This window comes from Rousettus aegyptiacus, unplaced genomic scaffold, assembly GCF_014176215.1.
Source record: "Rousettus aegyptiacus isolate mRouAeg1 unplaced genomic scaffold, mRouAeg1.p scaffold_m13_p_12, whole genome shotgun sequence".
Classification (NCBI taxonomy): domain Eukaryota; kingdom Metazoa; phylum Chordata; class Mammalia; order Chiroptera; family Pteropodidae; genus Rousettus; species Rousettus aegyptiacus.
This window is the reverse complement of record NW_023416287.1, coordinates 83460486-83478021: the sequence shown is the minus strand read 5'-3', so window position 1 is coordinate 83478021 and position 17536 is coordinate 83460486. Positions and strand designations below refer to the sequence as shown.

Genomic DNA, 17536 nt, shown 5'->3' with positions numbered 1-17536 from the left:
TGACATATCCGTCCTCGAAGGGGACGGAATAGGACTAAGCTAGGGGGTTGGATAATCGGAGGTCCTACCACTAACCTTTTTTTTTTTTTTTTTAAAAACCTAAAATCTTAAAAAACAAACAAAATAACACTAAAGCTGATCCCCATAGTAGAAACCCTCGTTTTTGATGGAAACCTAAATCAGTCGTAAACACAGTAAAGCAAACCCCATTTAACGTCTCCGCGATGCCGAGGCCTTTGTGGGCTGACTTGGGCTGGCCGCCCCTACACCAGGTGGCACCGGGACAGCCCCGCAGGGTCCTCACACTCTGTCCTCTCCCTCCTCGGTGGGCATTACTCGTCTGGCCAGTGTCCGCTGCACACTCTCCAACTTTGATGCTGCAGCCGTCGTGATGCGCAACAGCGGCGAGCGGCGAGCGGGGGCACGTGACGGCTCCCAGCAGGGGCGCCCACCTGACGGAGAAACCGCGAGGGACCCGGATGTCGAGGGACCCGGATGCCGCAGCGCCCGTGTCCTCCCCTTGGATACAGGCCTGATTCTCATCCATGTGTTCCGGACGTTGGGGCTGCAACTGAGACCCCCAGGTAAAAAAAAAACCAAAAATCCTCAACCCAGCATTAACGCCCATCGCTTCGCTTTTATAAGGACCAATAGCATCTGAGAGGCCAGAAGAGAATGTGCTTTCTAACTAGGCCACAGTTAAGTGGCACCGGCTGAGTTATGTTCGGATTCTTAGGGGTCTTTGTGAAGTTTATTTCAGAATATTGGGCATCGTCCAAGATTTACTGAAAAGCTTAGCTACGGTGAGCACTTCTTAGAGAAGTCTGTATTAACCAACTGCAGAACTTCAGGAAGATGATAGTTTTGACCCAACATTTTTAAATTCCATTTTTAGTTAAGGAAAGAAAAATCTGTTTTTATTAAGTTTATTAAAGGGCACAAGAGAATAACGTTTTCAGAAAGTATCCTGTAAATTTTTTTTCTTTCAACTTTGCTGATTTCAACAGGATGAGGGCCTTTATTGTTGCCATAGCCTACTTTGGTGGAGATAAAGGATTACGAGGCAAGCTGCCCCCCACCGATCACTCCCGCTGATCCTTACCCAACCAGGAGCTCACTCGGAAAGCAGCTGCACAGGTGTGCAAGGAGGCACAGGTTTGCACTGACGAGGAAGACACAATGGTGCGTGATGCTTGCGGCGTGCGCCTGCGCACCGTGTAGGGGTGAGGCAAGTGCTTAGAGCATCCGGTGAATCATCATCACTCAGGACAGCCAGGGTGGTAAAGGCCATCCTTACCCTCCACTTGACCCCGAGGAAAGTTAAGTAACTTGCTCAAGGCCCATCGGTGGTTAAGTGACTTTGAGGGATTCTAAATGCTTAGGTCAGGATTCAACAGACCTAAAAGCATGAGGTAGATTTGAAAGTTCGGACTGAAAGGATGTCACCATCATAGCATTCGCTGAAGAGAACATTTTTGTAAAACTGAAGAGAGTATTTAAAAACATCACTGGCCTCCTTTCTGTTTCTCTGACGCTTTGCTACGTGGTGTGGTCCAGGCCCCAGCAGCAGCGGCACCCCTGGGCATGTTGGGAATGCAGACTCTCAAGCCCCCGCCAGACCCCTGGGTCAGAGCCCAGGTGAATAGCAGCCAGGTGCTCTGCGTGCTCCCTGAGCTGGAGTAGAGCGTCCCCTCCACGGGGCCTCACGTTCTCTGCAGTGTTCTCCCCCAGACGGACCCATCTTCTTCCCTCTCGTCTCCTGCCTCTCCTTGATGTCACCCCCTCGGAGGTCTCCCCTGACCCCCCGATGAAAAGCGGTATCCTCTCTCATCCTCTATCAGCTTACCCCATTTTATCTTTCCTCAGAGCAACTGTCACTGCTGAAAACACGTGTCGGTTTATCATCTGTCCCTCGCGCTTGGCATCAGACTCCGTCCGGCCGGGACTCTGTGTCCACAAGCACCTGGGACAGTGGCTGGAAGGTAAGTGCCTAATAAGTATGTAACGAAGGACTGCTTTACGTGCAGGACTGCATATGATGTAAATGACTCAACTAAAACGTGGACATCCCGGGAAACTGAGGAAAGAGACATGCCCACTTGACCCTTTTGCACTTTTTGCAAGTTTTCAAAGGAGTGTGCACGGTTTTTACAACGTAAATATTTTTGCCAAACCACAAACCACAAAAACAAAGCAGATTACACTTTTTCTCTAAAAAGTTTTAGGCTTTATTAATGGTCAGATTCTAATTTAATAAATAAGAAACCAACTCCTTTCAAGGGCCTGTTTGTTTCCCCCAGAAATGTCACTATGTTACGCAAAGAATTCTATTTTTGAGACTCAGACCTCACAACTCCGTTCTGGGAACCACGTGCTGTCCCCACCAGCAGGCCCAGAAGTGGCCTGCCCAATTCCTGAGTTGGTGCAGACCCTCACTCTCGGTTCAAAATGACTACCACGAGCGGCAGATAAACGGAACAGATTCGAATCAGAGCCCACAAAAGAAAATAACCTTTACGGATGAATCATTTATTTGGACAAGACACAAACGTCTCTGGATTGCTTCCCTTTATACAGAAAGTAGAACATTTCAAATATATTAGTTTTTCTCTTTTTCAATATAATTCATTTCAATCTGGTCCCAGGAACTGCTTCTCATTTTAGGATTCACGTTTCAGTAATACATATGCACCCATCACAGCCAAAAGAGCGTACTGTAAAGAAAACACAATGGAAAATTACTGTGAGGTCTAGAAATGAATCTGGCTTGTAAATGTGCTCAGATGAAGTCTGTTCAATGCTGCACTGAGGACAGAATCAAAAGGCGACCTCTTCCCCCATGCCTTGTTCTCCAAATTAGCTGTTCAATGCCACATCGTGGTTGAAAACCCAAAAATATATTGATGGCGGAAGGCTCAAACAGCCAACACACACAGCTAATGCATTGCTCATTCCTGAGTAGGTTTCCTATTGTTTTTCAAGTGATTTTTAAAAAATAGATACCATTTTTATTCAAGTGAGGAGACAAGCATTAATGAGTTTATTGTCCTACTTTTCTCATGTTTAAAGATTTCTATAACAAAAAGCAACAAATACATAGGTGCCATTTTAGAACACACTATGACCATAAAAGGTGAAAGTAGCTATTTTAAATAATTAATTTATGTCAGTAATTGGAACAATTGTTAGTTTGTAGTTAACTACGAATAGTCTGGAAAAAAAAAGAACTAGCAAAACATCTTAAATAAACTGCATCTTTATAGTTATACATGTAAAAGCTCCAATATTTTTTGAAAAAGACAGACACACACATAAATTCCTACCTTGAATTTGGGATAGTCATTCATTATTATGGTGACCATACCAACATATGGTAAAAACCTAAAATGTGCAACAAAAAAGCCAGAGATATAAAAATTATTTATAATATAACAATAGTAACCTTTGAAAACATTGTAAATCAGCCTTAGGAAACAAACCTCCCTTGGGAATACCGGTGACGGCGGCTGTCAGAGCCATTGTCACTCCTATCTCAAAGGCTTTCTTTTTCATAGTAAAAAGCATCAATCGGCGCTAATAGCCAGGATAATTTTTTAAGCAGACGCACGACTTCAGTTAGAGACGCTACTTGTCTTCACTTGCTGCATTCACCATAACAGAACTAAAATAAGTAGTTGAGCCACTTGTAAAAATGGAATGGGCAACTTTCATCACTCCAGTTTTTCATTTTTTAGCAGAGAAGTAAGATTCAGATAGCTTATCTAAAAATTGCTATTAGAGAAGGCATTTAAAGTAGATGGATACTCAGTCTGTAATGGGCAGAATCATCGTTTTCATTTCACAGTGCTTTTCAGATGTAACGAACGAGTGTTTTGGGCAGTGAGAACAAATGTGAATCCCCTAACTTATACCCGAACATGATTATGATCCCAGAGAGAGAAGGTTCAGAGCACAGGCTAACTGACGATCACGCTGACAAAATCCGTGTCAATATGTAGTCAGTGTGATAACAAGGTAACACATCCTTAGTCCCCTTGGGCTTATTTAAATCAGTAGCTTCAGCCTCCTGCTATACAAAGCCTATCAGCAGAGTGTCTGAAAATACAGGACTGACCAGCTGGTAGTTTCTCTCATCACCCCGCAGACATTCAAGTGGAAATGCAATACAGTAAAAATGGTTAAAAGGTGAGCAGAGGAGAAAAGGGGTAGAAAGAGGCCTGAAACCACAATCTGATGAATAAAGCTGAATCTCAGCAGGTGGTCACCAGTGTTCTCCAGCCTTACACAGTTGGTGGGGTTTAGATAAAACAGACATTTCTACTAAGGGTTAAACACAAAAAGGGTCGCCACGAGGAAGCACTGCCTTTTTTTGTTTTTTTAATAGAGGATACACTCTCTGCTGTGTCAATCAGAAGCAGGACTCGTTGCTGGAATAATCATGCGAAGGTAAATATGACTTATCATCAAACGGTCTTTTAATAGTGAAAAATGATGATATTGAGACATCATCTAAATATCCACCAAAAGAGGAACAGTTAAATAAGTCATGATTCCCAGGGGAACAGTCTGTAGCCATTTAAAAAGATACAGACGTAGCTTTGACACAGAAAGCAATTAAACTCGTGATATATATACTATACTTACATTCGGTTTTAGGGTTCAGGTCCTTAGTTATGAGTTTTACTTAGTCATCACAATATAATCTAGAACTAATTATAACTCTCCTGATGTATAATATTTATAATCAATGATTCTATTAGCCTAAACATTTCATTTCTTTGTTTCTAGGTATTTTTCTAGTTTCTGACTCTTCTAAATAACTTAAAAGTTAATCCTCACCCTCTGGCTCTTCCCACCACGTCCTTCTTTTCGAGCCAGTTCTGGCCTTCTTTGTACAAGCCTCTGTCATCAACTTCATTATTATCTCCTTTAGTCAGAAATTTGATGTCTCCATTATCTCTGGAAAGTAAAATAATGTCCTTTCAAAAATTATTTTCAGCATAGGATCATTAGAAAATTATTAGTTTACCCAACACAATATAGCCAGATACAGGCATTTAGAAAAGCAGTCAAAAATAACCTGGTCTTTCTTGGTCTAAGCTGACTGCTTACAGATAACCATTCAACTAAAGCACAAATCTAATGACAATTTTATAGACTTAAATCCTAAACGCTCAAGTTACCCTGACAACCAGAAAGCAGAGCAAAGCACAAGGGCACCAGCACGGCAACGATTAGCTTCCAGCGACTGTTTTCACTCTTTCTTAGTCCTCACGGACCAACTCGTTAGCATGGATTATATCCCTCTTCATTCTAGGCACGAGTTTGGTCCCAGATCACACAGATTTGAGAATTAGATAAATCAAATGCAAGCGTGCTCAGAGCCCTCCTCAAACTTACTTTTCCCTGCCAAATGCAGAAAGTGTTAATGCATTATTTCCTTCACCACTGAGCAAAGTGGTGTAAAATCCAGTTTGCAAAGAAACAGGAATCACAAATGGCATAAAACGAGTGTTAAAGAGACACATGGGAGTCATTTTAAACACACTAAACTGGTGCTTACATAAGTCTTGACACTAGAACACAATACTGCAGCATTATAGGGGTTTAAAGAGGGTCTTCTTTCAATAAGGCAAATGCTTAAAAGACCACAAAGATCTGACACTGGGCCAAAGGAGCAAGCTGATCTGCAGCCATGGTTATAAAGGAAATCAAGAGGATAAAAATCCAGGCGGTCTCTCACAATTCACGCAGATTACAGCAAGTCCTCATTATTTCCTCAACCTTTTTAACAATTATTTTTAAACCAGGTGAGAGTGCTGTCACGTCATGACTAAGCATATTTCCTCATCAGTACGTTAACAAGCAGACGCCAAGTAACATTAGTGCGGTGCCAGTGCACTGACACAAACTGAAACAGGGCTGTTCTGATGTGTAGAGTAAAACGAAGTGACTGTTTTAAGCACCAGCATCTTTGGGGAACACCTGGAAGCAGTGAATGGAATGGGGATTTAAATATCGGAAATGCACTAATAGTTATGGCACACGCACACACGGGATGAGAAATCCTCCATTAATGACACAGATATACGTACCTAGATTTAATTCCAGAATTCATGCAGGTAAAGATGCTACACTAAGCTGCATAAAGGTAAATGAATAACCAAGTCCATAAAATGTAACATTTTCACTGATCATGTGACTGTATTCTCTCATGGGAACTCAATATATTTGAGCTAGAAGTAACTGTTTCAGGTTCAAAAAGTGTCTTAATAAGTCATCACTGGCATTTAAAGGAAAGGAAAGGCCATCTGGGGGCGGAGGGCGGTTGTGGAGAACTGATGCAGGATGTGCAATGACTGAATCACGGATGAGTTGGGGGAAGGAGTGTGTATCCATCCAGGACTAATATTACAGTTGAGAATGCCACTTGGTCCAAAGTGACATAAAGAAACAGGTAGCTTTCTGCATTTCAGAAAATAATTCTCATATCAAAATAATTCTCACATCCTCGATTACAATGGGATTTTATTTTCTGTGGGACTCCTTCAAATAACTGATATGCTACGATGCATCCCACTTTACACTGTGCATCTGTGTTTCAAGTTCTTTAACGTATGTCAGTTCATTTAAGTCTCACCAACCTGTGAGTTACTATGGATAAAGTATTATCATCTCCATCTTATAGACTGAGTTAAGCAACAGGTCCAAAGTCACCCAACTAGTAAATGACAGAACTAGGAAAAAAATTCAGTGCATTTGCCACTTTCTAATGAACCATTAAAACAATCTACCAAAAATTTACAAAACAACACCAAAAAGAAGTAAAGCCTCCTTACTTTTCATGAACTTTGATTACTCTGTGGACTATGGGAATGTCTCGTCCTTCGACCTTAAAAACAACGATTTCACCAGCTCTAATAGGGTCTTCCCGGAAATTTGTTAGGAACAGAAGGTCGCCCCTGTGGAAGGCTGGCTCCATACTGCCACTAGAAAGAATCACAAAAGCACATCCAAATTACTCTGCGGTCACAAGGTGAACATTTCAATTCATAAAGAATACAATAACAAACGTGGGTTAGAGTTTCAACTTGTATGGAGTAGATCTATGGGCTTTAAACAGGCCACGGCTTTCACCTGACTGTGCAAGGTGATAACGGTAAGTGCGAAAGGAGACGTGTCTTCTCAGCTTGAAGCCTGAGAGGACAAGGGCTCCGGCGGGCCCCTCTGCAGTAAAGTCCTACATCTACAAATACGTTACTAATTTCATTCAGAACTGCGGACTCTGAAAGCTGGGTAATACTCAAGGGCAATTCTTCCATTTTATGGTGTATCCTCAGCACCTCGACACAGATGTACTTATTCAAAGAATGAGAAACAAATATATGAATACGCTTAGGAGGATGAATTATCTGACAGCCAAGCTGAGGGTTGGGACAAAATTCAGACCCACATCTTTTGACTTCTGCAGCATCATCCTTTCGACCATATTGTATAGAAAGCCCAGTTTTAACCCATGTTGACTGTTTCTGATGTGGAGGTCAATAAATAATCCCGCACGATACCGGTTTACACCCACACCCAAAATCCTCAGATTCAAAATCAATTGTAATTTAGTGGAAGCTGAAATTATCAAGATAGAATTCATTTTACATATGCTCATGTTTTGTTTAAGACCTGAAAAAATAAATAAGACCTAGAAATATGGCTAAAGAGGGGCTATGCAGCCAATGATGAGTGAATTTGTTGAGGGCAGGTAAGGAGAAAATGAACCAGACTAGTAAAGAAATGGGGAGCTTTAAAGCAAAATGTGGGTTCACAGTGGGGGTACCTCTAGAAGTTGGTCCCCTGTCCCTCGCAGCCCTGGCATACCTTAAACCTATACGCACATGTGGAACGCAGCCAGGTGAGATGAGGCCGAGACCGGCCTGTCACTAAGTACCTGCTGATGTATTTATTTTTAAGTGAAACTAGTGATGCTAAGTACAGTAATAGATCTAGCATTCAAAAATAGGAAATCTGAATTAAAAAGGTAGAAAGGGCAAAAAGTAGAAATGACTACAAGGGTAAGAAAAAGAAAATACTTGAGTAAAAACAAATTGGGTGGTTTTTTTTGTCCCTCAACATGTAAGTTTATTCTGTTTTCCTCTGAAAATAAAACAATCGTTTCGGGGTTCTGTTTTCAAGAATAATGGCTAAAATGCTTAAGATAATTTCTTCATCTATTGCTTCACCTTTATAATTTCAGCACACAACAGGAAGATGTTTCTAGAAAGCCGTCTCAGTCTGTGATGACAATTAAGAATTGCGGCTAGAGAAGCCTCCCGGACGAGTCACAGAAGCAGGACGAGTGCACGGCAGTCTGGCGTCGGGTCAGTGCCGTGTCCCGCAGGAGAGCGGTTCCTTGAAATGTCTCACTAATCATCAGCCTGCACTTGCTTTCCTCATGGGCCCTGGATTCCAAGGTCAGGGTTCCCCAAGGTCACACATCTCTCATGATGTCAACAGTTCACACTGACAAACCAAACTGCTTTAGAATAGTAAAAGATGCAATTGTACAACTTCTATGTATAAGTGTGTCTGTGATTTAAAGAGAGTCGTCATGGCTCCGCCAAGTGACTGTGACATGCAAGTGACTTGGCCTCGCTGGGCCTCAGGTTTCCTATCTGCTAAGTGCAAGGGCTCACCTAAATTTCAGGTTTTTAAGTTCTTTATGTTTTTTAAGCCTTAAAATCTGTCTTTACAATGAAATCTTACCAAGAGTTAAACATGATACATCGGAGTGGAGGGTCATAACCGAAGCAAGGCTCAGAAGTCTAGAATCCGTTAAGCCTGGTCTCCTTCTCCCTCCTAACCTACCACCCGACCCCAGGGCGCCCCTGGAGCAGTGTGAACGCCAGCCAATCATAGGCCCCCTATGCTCTCCTCGGGCTCCACACTTTATGGAAACGCCGTATGACTAGAAGTGGCCGTTGGCCAGCCACACGAGGGCGGCCTGGCGAAGCGGGACCATGGCTGGGCCATGACGTGGCGGCAGGGCCCAGGGGAGGGAAGGGCTCTGGCTCGGGAGCCCAGGACCCTGCACGCTGGCCCCGGCTGCTGCACCGGCCAGCCGTGACCCTGCCCGAGTCACTGCTACGGCCCAGTGTGCCACTTGTAGAAGAGACGGGCTCCACCGCCACCACAGCAAGACTCGGTGACCTAAGACCCTGTGGGCAGAGAGCACCCGGAAACACCTAACGGGCTCCAAACATGGTGATTTCTTTTCAAACTGATCGTTAAGTTTTTCCTCTTGGATGACTTTATGGCTACATGAAGTTAACTAAAATACCAACTTTTCTAAAATAAAAGTTGTGTGCTTTGTAAGAGTAATAGTGTGGAGAAGGGAACAGCCACCCGCAGCAGGTCTGCAGACGAGGCTGGAAAGATCACTACACTCTGTGCTAGCCACTGGGGACATGCGGCCCCTGCCTGTCTGGTACGAGCAAAACCAAGTAACGGTTTTAAATGCTCTCTGCTTAAAAGTCAATCTGTACACAAATAATGCATTAATACCATATTATTAAACTGCCTTTTTATGTGGATTCGAATATGGAAATACAAAAGCAAATGTATTGCACTGGAGCATTAGCATCAACATGACAAAAGCTCTAAAATGTCTGTCAGAAAAGATAAGGTTTTCAACAAAAGCCAGAAAAAGTAAATATTCTCAAAACAGATATAAATAAAGAAGACTCTTAATAGTTTCCCCAATGAAAACACTGAGTCTTGCCTGCCACGCAGCTTTCACTCGAGGCGACGCTGCTCCTTGGCCCCGGGCAGCAGTGTGACAGCCTGCGGGACCTACCTCAGCACCACGACGATCGGGCTCTCGCTGCCAGTGAGGACGATCAAGCCTTTCCAGATCATGAGCGCAGAGGACACGATCATGGCAAAGTTTAACACCTGGTAATAGAGCTGGAACGACAAAGGCCAGGGCGACAGTGAAAACCAGCGGCAGGACAGGGGCTGCCCCGGCGCTGGGGCGCGCTGGCTCAAAGCACAGGCCGCGAGACACGAACTAGCTCACACCACAGAACGAGGAGGCACTTCGACCTCTGTGCACGGAATGCGCCCCCCGCACAGGTCCCTCCTTCAGGGAGAGGAAAGGCAGGGGAACCCCAGAGCACTCCGGGGGACCTGCCTCGCTCAGACACCCCCCGGGACTCCCAGCACCTCCAACCCCGAGGGCTCCGGCGACGCAGGTGGCACGGCGAGGGCCTCGGCTCTGGTGCGGAGCGCTCAGGTCCGACCCCGGCACCTGGCACACGCGGTCTGGGGCACCGAAGACCCGCTCCTCAGCCCCTCAGCCAAAGCAGCCCCGCATGAGGCTTCAGAGTCCTCAGTACTTAGCAACGAGGCCGTTCTGCATCCAAAAGTCAACAAAAACTTTAAACTCCTGGATATTTAGGCTCTCCATAAATACAAGGTCACATGAGCCAACATCTAACTCCAAGCTGACCTCACCCCACGTTAGGCCACAGTGTTAAGACCCACAGGGCTGGTCCCCGTCCCGCCCTCTGTCACGTGCTGAAGCACAGGCTCCTCCTTGCTGACAGCTGCCTGCCACACCAGCCAGCCCCCGGGGACTGAGGACAAAAGCTCCACCAGCCCACGTCACAACGCCCTGCCCAGCTGCAGCTGATCTGTTGGCCCAAATGTCTACTGTGCCTAGTACTGTGAGAAACGCACGCCCCTCAGGGCATCTGCCCTTTCTGTCCTCAGGACGGCTCCCTGCTCCGGTACCTGCCTCAGGCTTCCTCTTCACAACCCCCCTGGTGGCCCTGGGTGACTGAAGAGCCGTGTGGATGGCCCGCCTGACACTCTGGCGTCTTAGCTCCTGGATGCCCTCATCTCCAGTGACCTCCTCCCTTCCCCGGAACCATCTGCTCTCTGCCTCATACCTGGAACTGAACTGGTGTGCTCGATCTTCATGTCTCCAACCCAGTCGCCCCCTCGACCCAGCCGTGGGGATCCTGTTCCTCCGGACCGCAACCCTCCCCGTCTCTCTTCATCATCAGCACGTGGTCCCTCCCGGCACAGTATCCACATCTCCCACCCGGCCTGGCAACCCTTACTCAGGGACCTTCCAGGAGTATGAACTTACGCCTGCAGGGAAGAAACTTCCAGACCCCAACCTGGGAGAGGAAGAGCTCTGAGGAGTGTGGGGAGGACAGCTAGGGGCCTGTTTCTCAGCTTTTTCACTCGGTCTAGTTTATTTTAGCTCCAGTACCCCTTTACCCCCAGATCGAGACATGGGTGCTGCCAGTACTTGAGTCTTTGAGGACTCAGGGGAGGGCTATTCCTCAGTTTCCCACACCGCTGGCTTAGGATTCCGGCTTTCTCTGGCTGTCAGTTACCACGCTTTCATCTGTTCTCTAGCTTCTGCTTTTCTATTGATCTTGCTTCCTTTCCTGGTTTTCTATCTTGGAGCAAAAAAAAAAAAAAAAAAAAAAGATAAAAGCTTAAAACTATTAAATTGCTCAGAGAAGAAATACAAGCAGTGAATAAATATTTAAAGTGTTCAAACCAAATCCTGCCTCCACTCTCCTGGCCCCTACTTTTTTTGGCCTAGAACATTTAAAGGATTTTTTTTTTTTTTTTTTTTTTTTTTTTTTTAATGCTGATACACAGTGCTTGGCAAGGGTACATTGTGGCGGGGATGCAAGTTGACATAACCATTCTGAAAACAATTTGCTATCAAGAGGTCACTCTTCACCTAGTAATTCTACTTCTGGGAATTCAGTCAAAATAAAGGCAGATAGGGAATTACGGCCCCAAGGCAGTTATCACAGTCTTATTTCTAATAACAAGGGAAAGGAAATAAATGAGCAACGATAGAGAAATGATTGAGTTAATAATGGCAAATTACTGCACTATTTAAAACGATGCTTAAAGCCTTTTAATGACATGACAAAACACTTAAGATACGTTGAGTATGGATTAAGTCCAAAATCTGGGGAAAAAGTGTTTAAGAGAAGTACAATTTGACAGAATATTATGTGGCCATTAAAGTAGTCGTTTTGAAGCGTGACACAACATGAAACCATATTCTGATATGATGCTGAGGTAGGAAAAGCAGAACTCAAAACTGTCTCTTGCTAATATTATACCTATGTGAAATTATGTAATTCAAGGTAATTAGGAAGGATACGACTGAAAGTGGGGATATAAAAAGTGAATTAAAATAACTGTGATGATATTTTGACATAATGAAGGAAAACAGGAAAATAAATGTTGATTCAAAATTAAAGTTACATACCATTTATAAAAAACTCTTTGGCTATTATGTCAAAAGCAAATTATGAAACTATTATTAAATCCCCAGGAGAGCAAAAAAGGAAACTGAAGGACAAAGCAAATATAAAGTATTGGGCTATAATACATCAAAATTTGCGTCGAAACTAAAATTGGTTTAGTCACATCAGTCTAAAGCGGAAGTTGTGCACCTGCTCGGCCTGACTTAAAGAATTTGATAAATGTCGTTTCATACTGAATTACAGACCTGGTTAGGAAAGCCCCAAGGCGCGGTTTTAAACAGAGACTGTCATTTATAGAGAGGTTTTCAAACTATTAGGCTCCACTCTGATAAAAGTACATAATAAAATCCTGCCATTTATCTAATAAAGACTGGGAACTGAGAATATATTCTCATACTGAGAATCTAGTATGATTTTTTTATGCTTGAAAAATTCATCAAGGGGAAGGAAAATCAATCCCTCAAAAAAACATCCTTTGAGCAGAATATCTATTTGCTAAAGAAATGGCCAATGCTAAAAAACCTAACAATTGGGCTAACCGCAAAACCGTAGCTCACACTCTCAACACCCTACCTTTACGGGGCCAATCCATCCGCGTCCAAGATTGAAATTCTGGAACCTAGAAACATTCTGATTGAACTACTGACGAGCTGACTGGGATCTAAAAAACAAACCATTACGTTTCATGGGAGCCTTCTGTTGCTGTTATTCTTTGCCCACTAACTTGGTATGCGTGGCACTTCATAACCCAGCAGAGTTTAGAAGTAAGCCCACCCTCAGTCTCTGTCAACTAAAGATGAAATAAACAGCTAATGTCTGAAGGTTTTAAAGAAACATTTGAGACCAGATATTCTGGCTGAGCGCAGCAGAAATGCCAGTAGCTGTATTTCTTCCCCTCTTCCTCACTGAGAAAACAAAGAGCCCTTGTGTTTGCATGTGACTCTTGCCTTAATTAATAGTAAGCAGGGGCAGCGGAGAAAGGAGGACCCATTTCCAGGACTGGTGGAGCATGCATGCCTGACAAGGTGTCACAGGATGCTATTTTGGAGGGAAAAAGAAAAAGGAACAAGCAAAAGGATAAAGCTTTTTTTAAAAAAAAAGTACCAGGAGGCAGCAGCTTTGAGCGTCTGAATTTTAATTAGAAGACCAACAAAACATGGGCAGTGCAAGAGCTATTGACAGGCCTTTTCACTAAGAGTGGGAATATACAGGTCTTTCAAAAAGCAGAATGGTTTAGGGATTGCTACATTCATCAGAAGGCCTTCTCCAGTAGTCGGCAATTTTAACCATCAGCAAATCAGTCCCATAAGTCTAGATTTTTAAATAAAGCTCTGTGTCCTGGAGAATTTACTTGGGGACAGTTTCAAAGCTAAGGGCATTTGCTGTTGGTTTTTTAAGCTAATAATAATTGCCGACACAACTCATCTTAATCACAGACACTTCCAGGAACTCATCGGCCATGAGCACCTGGAGACAACCGGGTTCTAAACACAGTTCATGAAATTCAAGTCACCAAACTTTACTACATTACTGCACTAGTCTGAAATTCCACTGGGGTGGGGCGGGGGTGGGGGGGCTGAAGCCAGATGCCCAAAGGGGTAACTCGTGCTCTGCCATGGGCAGCACCCTCCTCTTCGATACAGTTGGACAAATGAAACAGGATGTCAAATCATAAGAATTGATACCATTTTCAAGAACAATCAAAACTTCCCACTAGGAACAGAATAATCCATGCCTATATGATCATTTAATCTACGATAAGTGTGGAAAGAATAAACAATGGGGTAAAGACAGTCTATTCAATAAATGGTGTTGGGAAAACTAGACAGATACATACAAAAAAATGAAACTGGATGACCTTACCCCAAATATAAGAATAAACTCAAAATGGGTTAGAGAGTTAAATGTAAGACCCGAAACCATAAAACTCCTAGAAGAAAAAAGGCAGTAAACTCTGTGACATTGTTCTCAGTAATATTTTTTCTCATGTATCTCCCCAGGCAAGAAAAACAAAAGAAAAAAAAGACAAATGGGACTATATCAAGCTAAAAAGTTTTTGCACAGCAAAGGAAACCATCCACAAACGAAAAGACAACCTACTGAATGGAAGAAGCTAGTCTCCAATCTTATATCTGATAAGGGGTTAATATCCAAAATTCATAAAGAACTCATACAACTCAATGCCAAAAAAACCAAACAATCCAATTAAAAAATGGGCAGAGGACCTGAATAGGCGTTTCTCCAAAGAGGACATACAGATGGCCGACAGACTTATGAAAAGATGCTCAACATCACTAATCACCAGAGAAATGCAAATTAAAACCACAGTGAGATGTCACCTCACAATCGTTAAAATGGCTATCATCAACAAATCAAAAAACAAGTGTTGGAGAGGATGTGGAGAAAAGGGAACCCCTGTGCACTGTTGATGGGATTGCAAATTGGTGCAGCCACTATGGAAAACAGAATATAGGTTCCTCAAAAGATTAAAATTAGGACTATTTTATGACCCAGCAATTCCACTTCTGGGTACTTATCCGAAGAAATTCAAAATGCTAATTAGAAAAGATATGTGCAACCCTATGTTCACTGCAGTGCTATTTACAATAGCCAACATATGGAAGCAACCTAAGTGTCCATCAAGAGATGACTAGATAAAGAAGATGTGGTACATATATACAATGGAATACTACTCAGCCATAAAAAAGAACGAAATCTTACCATTTGCAACAACATAGATGGACCCAGAGAGTATTATGTTATGTGAAATAAGTCAGACCGAGAAAGACAAATACCATATGGTCTCATTTATAAGTGGAATCTAAACAACAAAATAAAGAACCAAACAAAAATAAAAGAAACAGACATATAGATACAGAGAACAAATTGATGGTTGCCAGATGGGAGGGGAGTTGGGGGGTTGGGTGAAAATGGTGAAGGGATTAAAAGGTATAAATTGGTAGTTATAAAAAGTACAGCATAGGGAATATAGTCAATAATATTGTATAACTATGTATAGTGCCAGGTGGGTACTATACTTAACTGGAAGGTCGCCTCATAAATTATATAAATGTATAACCACCATGAGCTACACCTAAAACTAATATAATATTAAATGTCAACTATAACTGAAAAAAAGACACTTCCCACTTTCCATGTTTCCTGGCATACTTTATTTTTAGTATCGATAGAAGTATTAGGCTCCATTAGTAGCCATCATGGTATGTGTGCCCTACAGGTCCCCTAAATTCTCTATCTAGAAGCTTAAGCATTTTTCCGGGATAGGGCTTCATTTCTAGACCCTACTCTCTCTCTTGCCTTATACTGAAGAAAAAGACCCAAAGACAGTAATGCCGGCCAATAGCTGGCTAAGGAGAAAGCAAGAAGGAAGTTTTCCCCAAAAAAATGGTCACGGAAGAGTGACATATCAACCCCAGCTACCCAAAGACCCAAAGCTAAATGCCCTCTATATTCAAGGTGCAACCATATGACAGAACCTGAGAAAGAAGTTAGAGATACCTCAAACTAATATAATATTTTAAGTCAACTATACTTCAATAAAACGAACAAAAAATAAGTTAGAGAAGACTTCTGGAATCCCTTCTGGACCACAGATTCAGACCACAGTGATTGAGCTCTACCACTGAGCTCTCTAGGCACAAGGAGCTTTCTTTAGTCCCACGCATGGGAAGAAACTGCCCTGGGAGGCGCTACTGTACAGTTCCCCTTGTCGGAAAGTTCTCTACTTTCACCTGCCTTTCTGTCCCTTCCATCGGCAGGCAGCCTTTCTCTGGGCGTCGGGCACCAGGAGCCCCACAGAGAAATCTGTTCCCTCTTCCACCAGGTGGCCCTTGGAACACGTGCAGACAGATGTCACTCAAGGCCGAGTCATCTCTCCTCGCTCTGTCAAGTGCATCTGACGTGCATTGGACCAGATTTCTATTTTTCCCCCTTCCTGGCCATCCTTCCCTAATTGGGCTCTTGTCAGTGCAAGAAAGCATACACACGTGCCCACGCGTGGGTCTGTGTGGATTTGAACCCTGGGTCTCTGAGAGCCCGTCGGGACTGTCGCGGGGCGCTGTCCTTGCCGCAGCCCTACTGGGATGCCTTGACTCCCCGCAGTCGCAGCCAGCCCCGGCCCCTGGGGACGCCCCCAACGCGGGCCTCCGATACCTGGCGCTTGTTCATCTTCCTCAGGTCCCCGAAGATGTCCAAGCCGGACGCGGGGAGATGGGTCCCCACGGCGCCAGCGCGCACCATGGTAGGGTCTTGGGGCCACGGGGGCCCGCGGATTCCGGGTGTCACAGAAAGCTGCCGGGCACCGGCCGGGCCCCCGCCCACCGGCCCCGCGTCTTTGCGGGCCACCTGACTGGTGACTCGCTCAGGCGTCTGGGAATGGTAGTCTCGGCCACCGGCGTACCTGGAAAGAACGCGGAGGAAGAAGACTACCACTCCCAGAATGCCGCGGGGCGAGAGCCTCGTCCAGTGAGGACCCAGGGCTCCTAGGGAGCGCAGCGACGGGGCTCCGGAGCCTTGTCCGACGCTTCCGAGGGAACTTGAGGGAGTGGGTGATCCTGCATATCGCAGGGGTACCTTGGGGAAGTGACTATTCGAGAAGAATGGAATTCCCCAAGACTCTGGTCAGGCGCCAGGAAGACACCTAAAGCTCCCTGGTATTCACAGAGCCGTGTACCTTGGCCATTGGATGACTGCACGAGGGAGGCGGGGCTTCTACACCGACGGCGGGCTGTGCCGAATGGGGGACGGGGCGGAGAGGAGGCGGGGTTTTTGAAGCCGACGGGTTCCGTGCTCTGCAGGGATAGTAGGAGTTGAGCGAAAGAGAGCGAGAGGATGCAAGGATATATTCTCTCGATCATAGCTGTGTCGCAGCGGATATTAATTGCATGAATAAATAACGAAATTATTTAATACACGAGGAAATAGAAGCGCACAAAAGTTCAATAACATGACCACTGTTAAGTGACAGAATCTGGAATAGAACTCAAATTTTAAAATTTGTAAATTTTGGGTTACTACAGTCCTGATCCTAGATTATCTGTAGTTCGTTCACTCATTTACATATTATTTATTTCATTCATTTATTTACAAATCTTTTGGAGCACCTGGCCCTGTTCTAGGCACTTGAGAAACATCAGTGAACAAGAGAGCAAAGATCATTGCCCTCATAAAGCTTACATTCTAGCAGAATACATAGTAAATAAGAAAATAAACAGTAC

The 17536-nt window shown here is 44.1% G+C and overlaps 1 protein-coding gene and 1 long non-coding RNA gene across 3 annotated transcripts; one reads left to right on the top strand and one right to left on the bottom strand.

The window, feature by feature from the left end:
* Positions 1-268: 268 nt before the first annotated feature.
* Positions 269-8947, top strand: LOC107506284. 2 transcript variants are annotated; one of them, XR_004953755.1, is made up of 5 exons: positions 269-584; positions 1008-1137; positions 1867-1982; positions 4385-4446; positions 8259-8947. It is a non-coding gene; the product is annotated as an uncharacterized LOC107506284 (long non-coding RNA). The 2 variants fall into 2 exon arrangements; XR_004953754.1 differs by having other exon boundaries at positions 1008-1182.
* Positions 2509-16646, bottom strand: SEC11C (SEC11 homolog C, signal peptidase complex subunit). Its single transcript, XM_036230101.1, has 6 exons — positions 16473-16646; positions 9848-9957; positions 6840-6989; positions 4840-4959; positions 3324-3381; positions 2509-2714 (listed from the first exon to the last, which is right to left on the bottom strand). The coding sequence occupies exons 1-6, from the start codon at positions 16557-16559 to the stop codon at positions 2661-2663; spliced, it is 579 nt and encodes a 192-aa protein (XP_036085994.1). The 5' UTR covers positions 16560-16646; the 3' UTR covers positions 2509-2660.
* Positions 16647-17536: the final 890 nt, after the last annotated feature.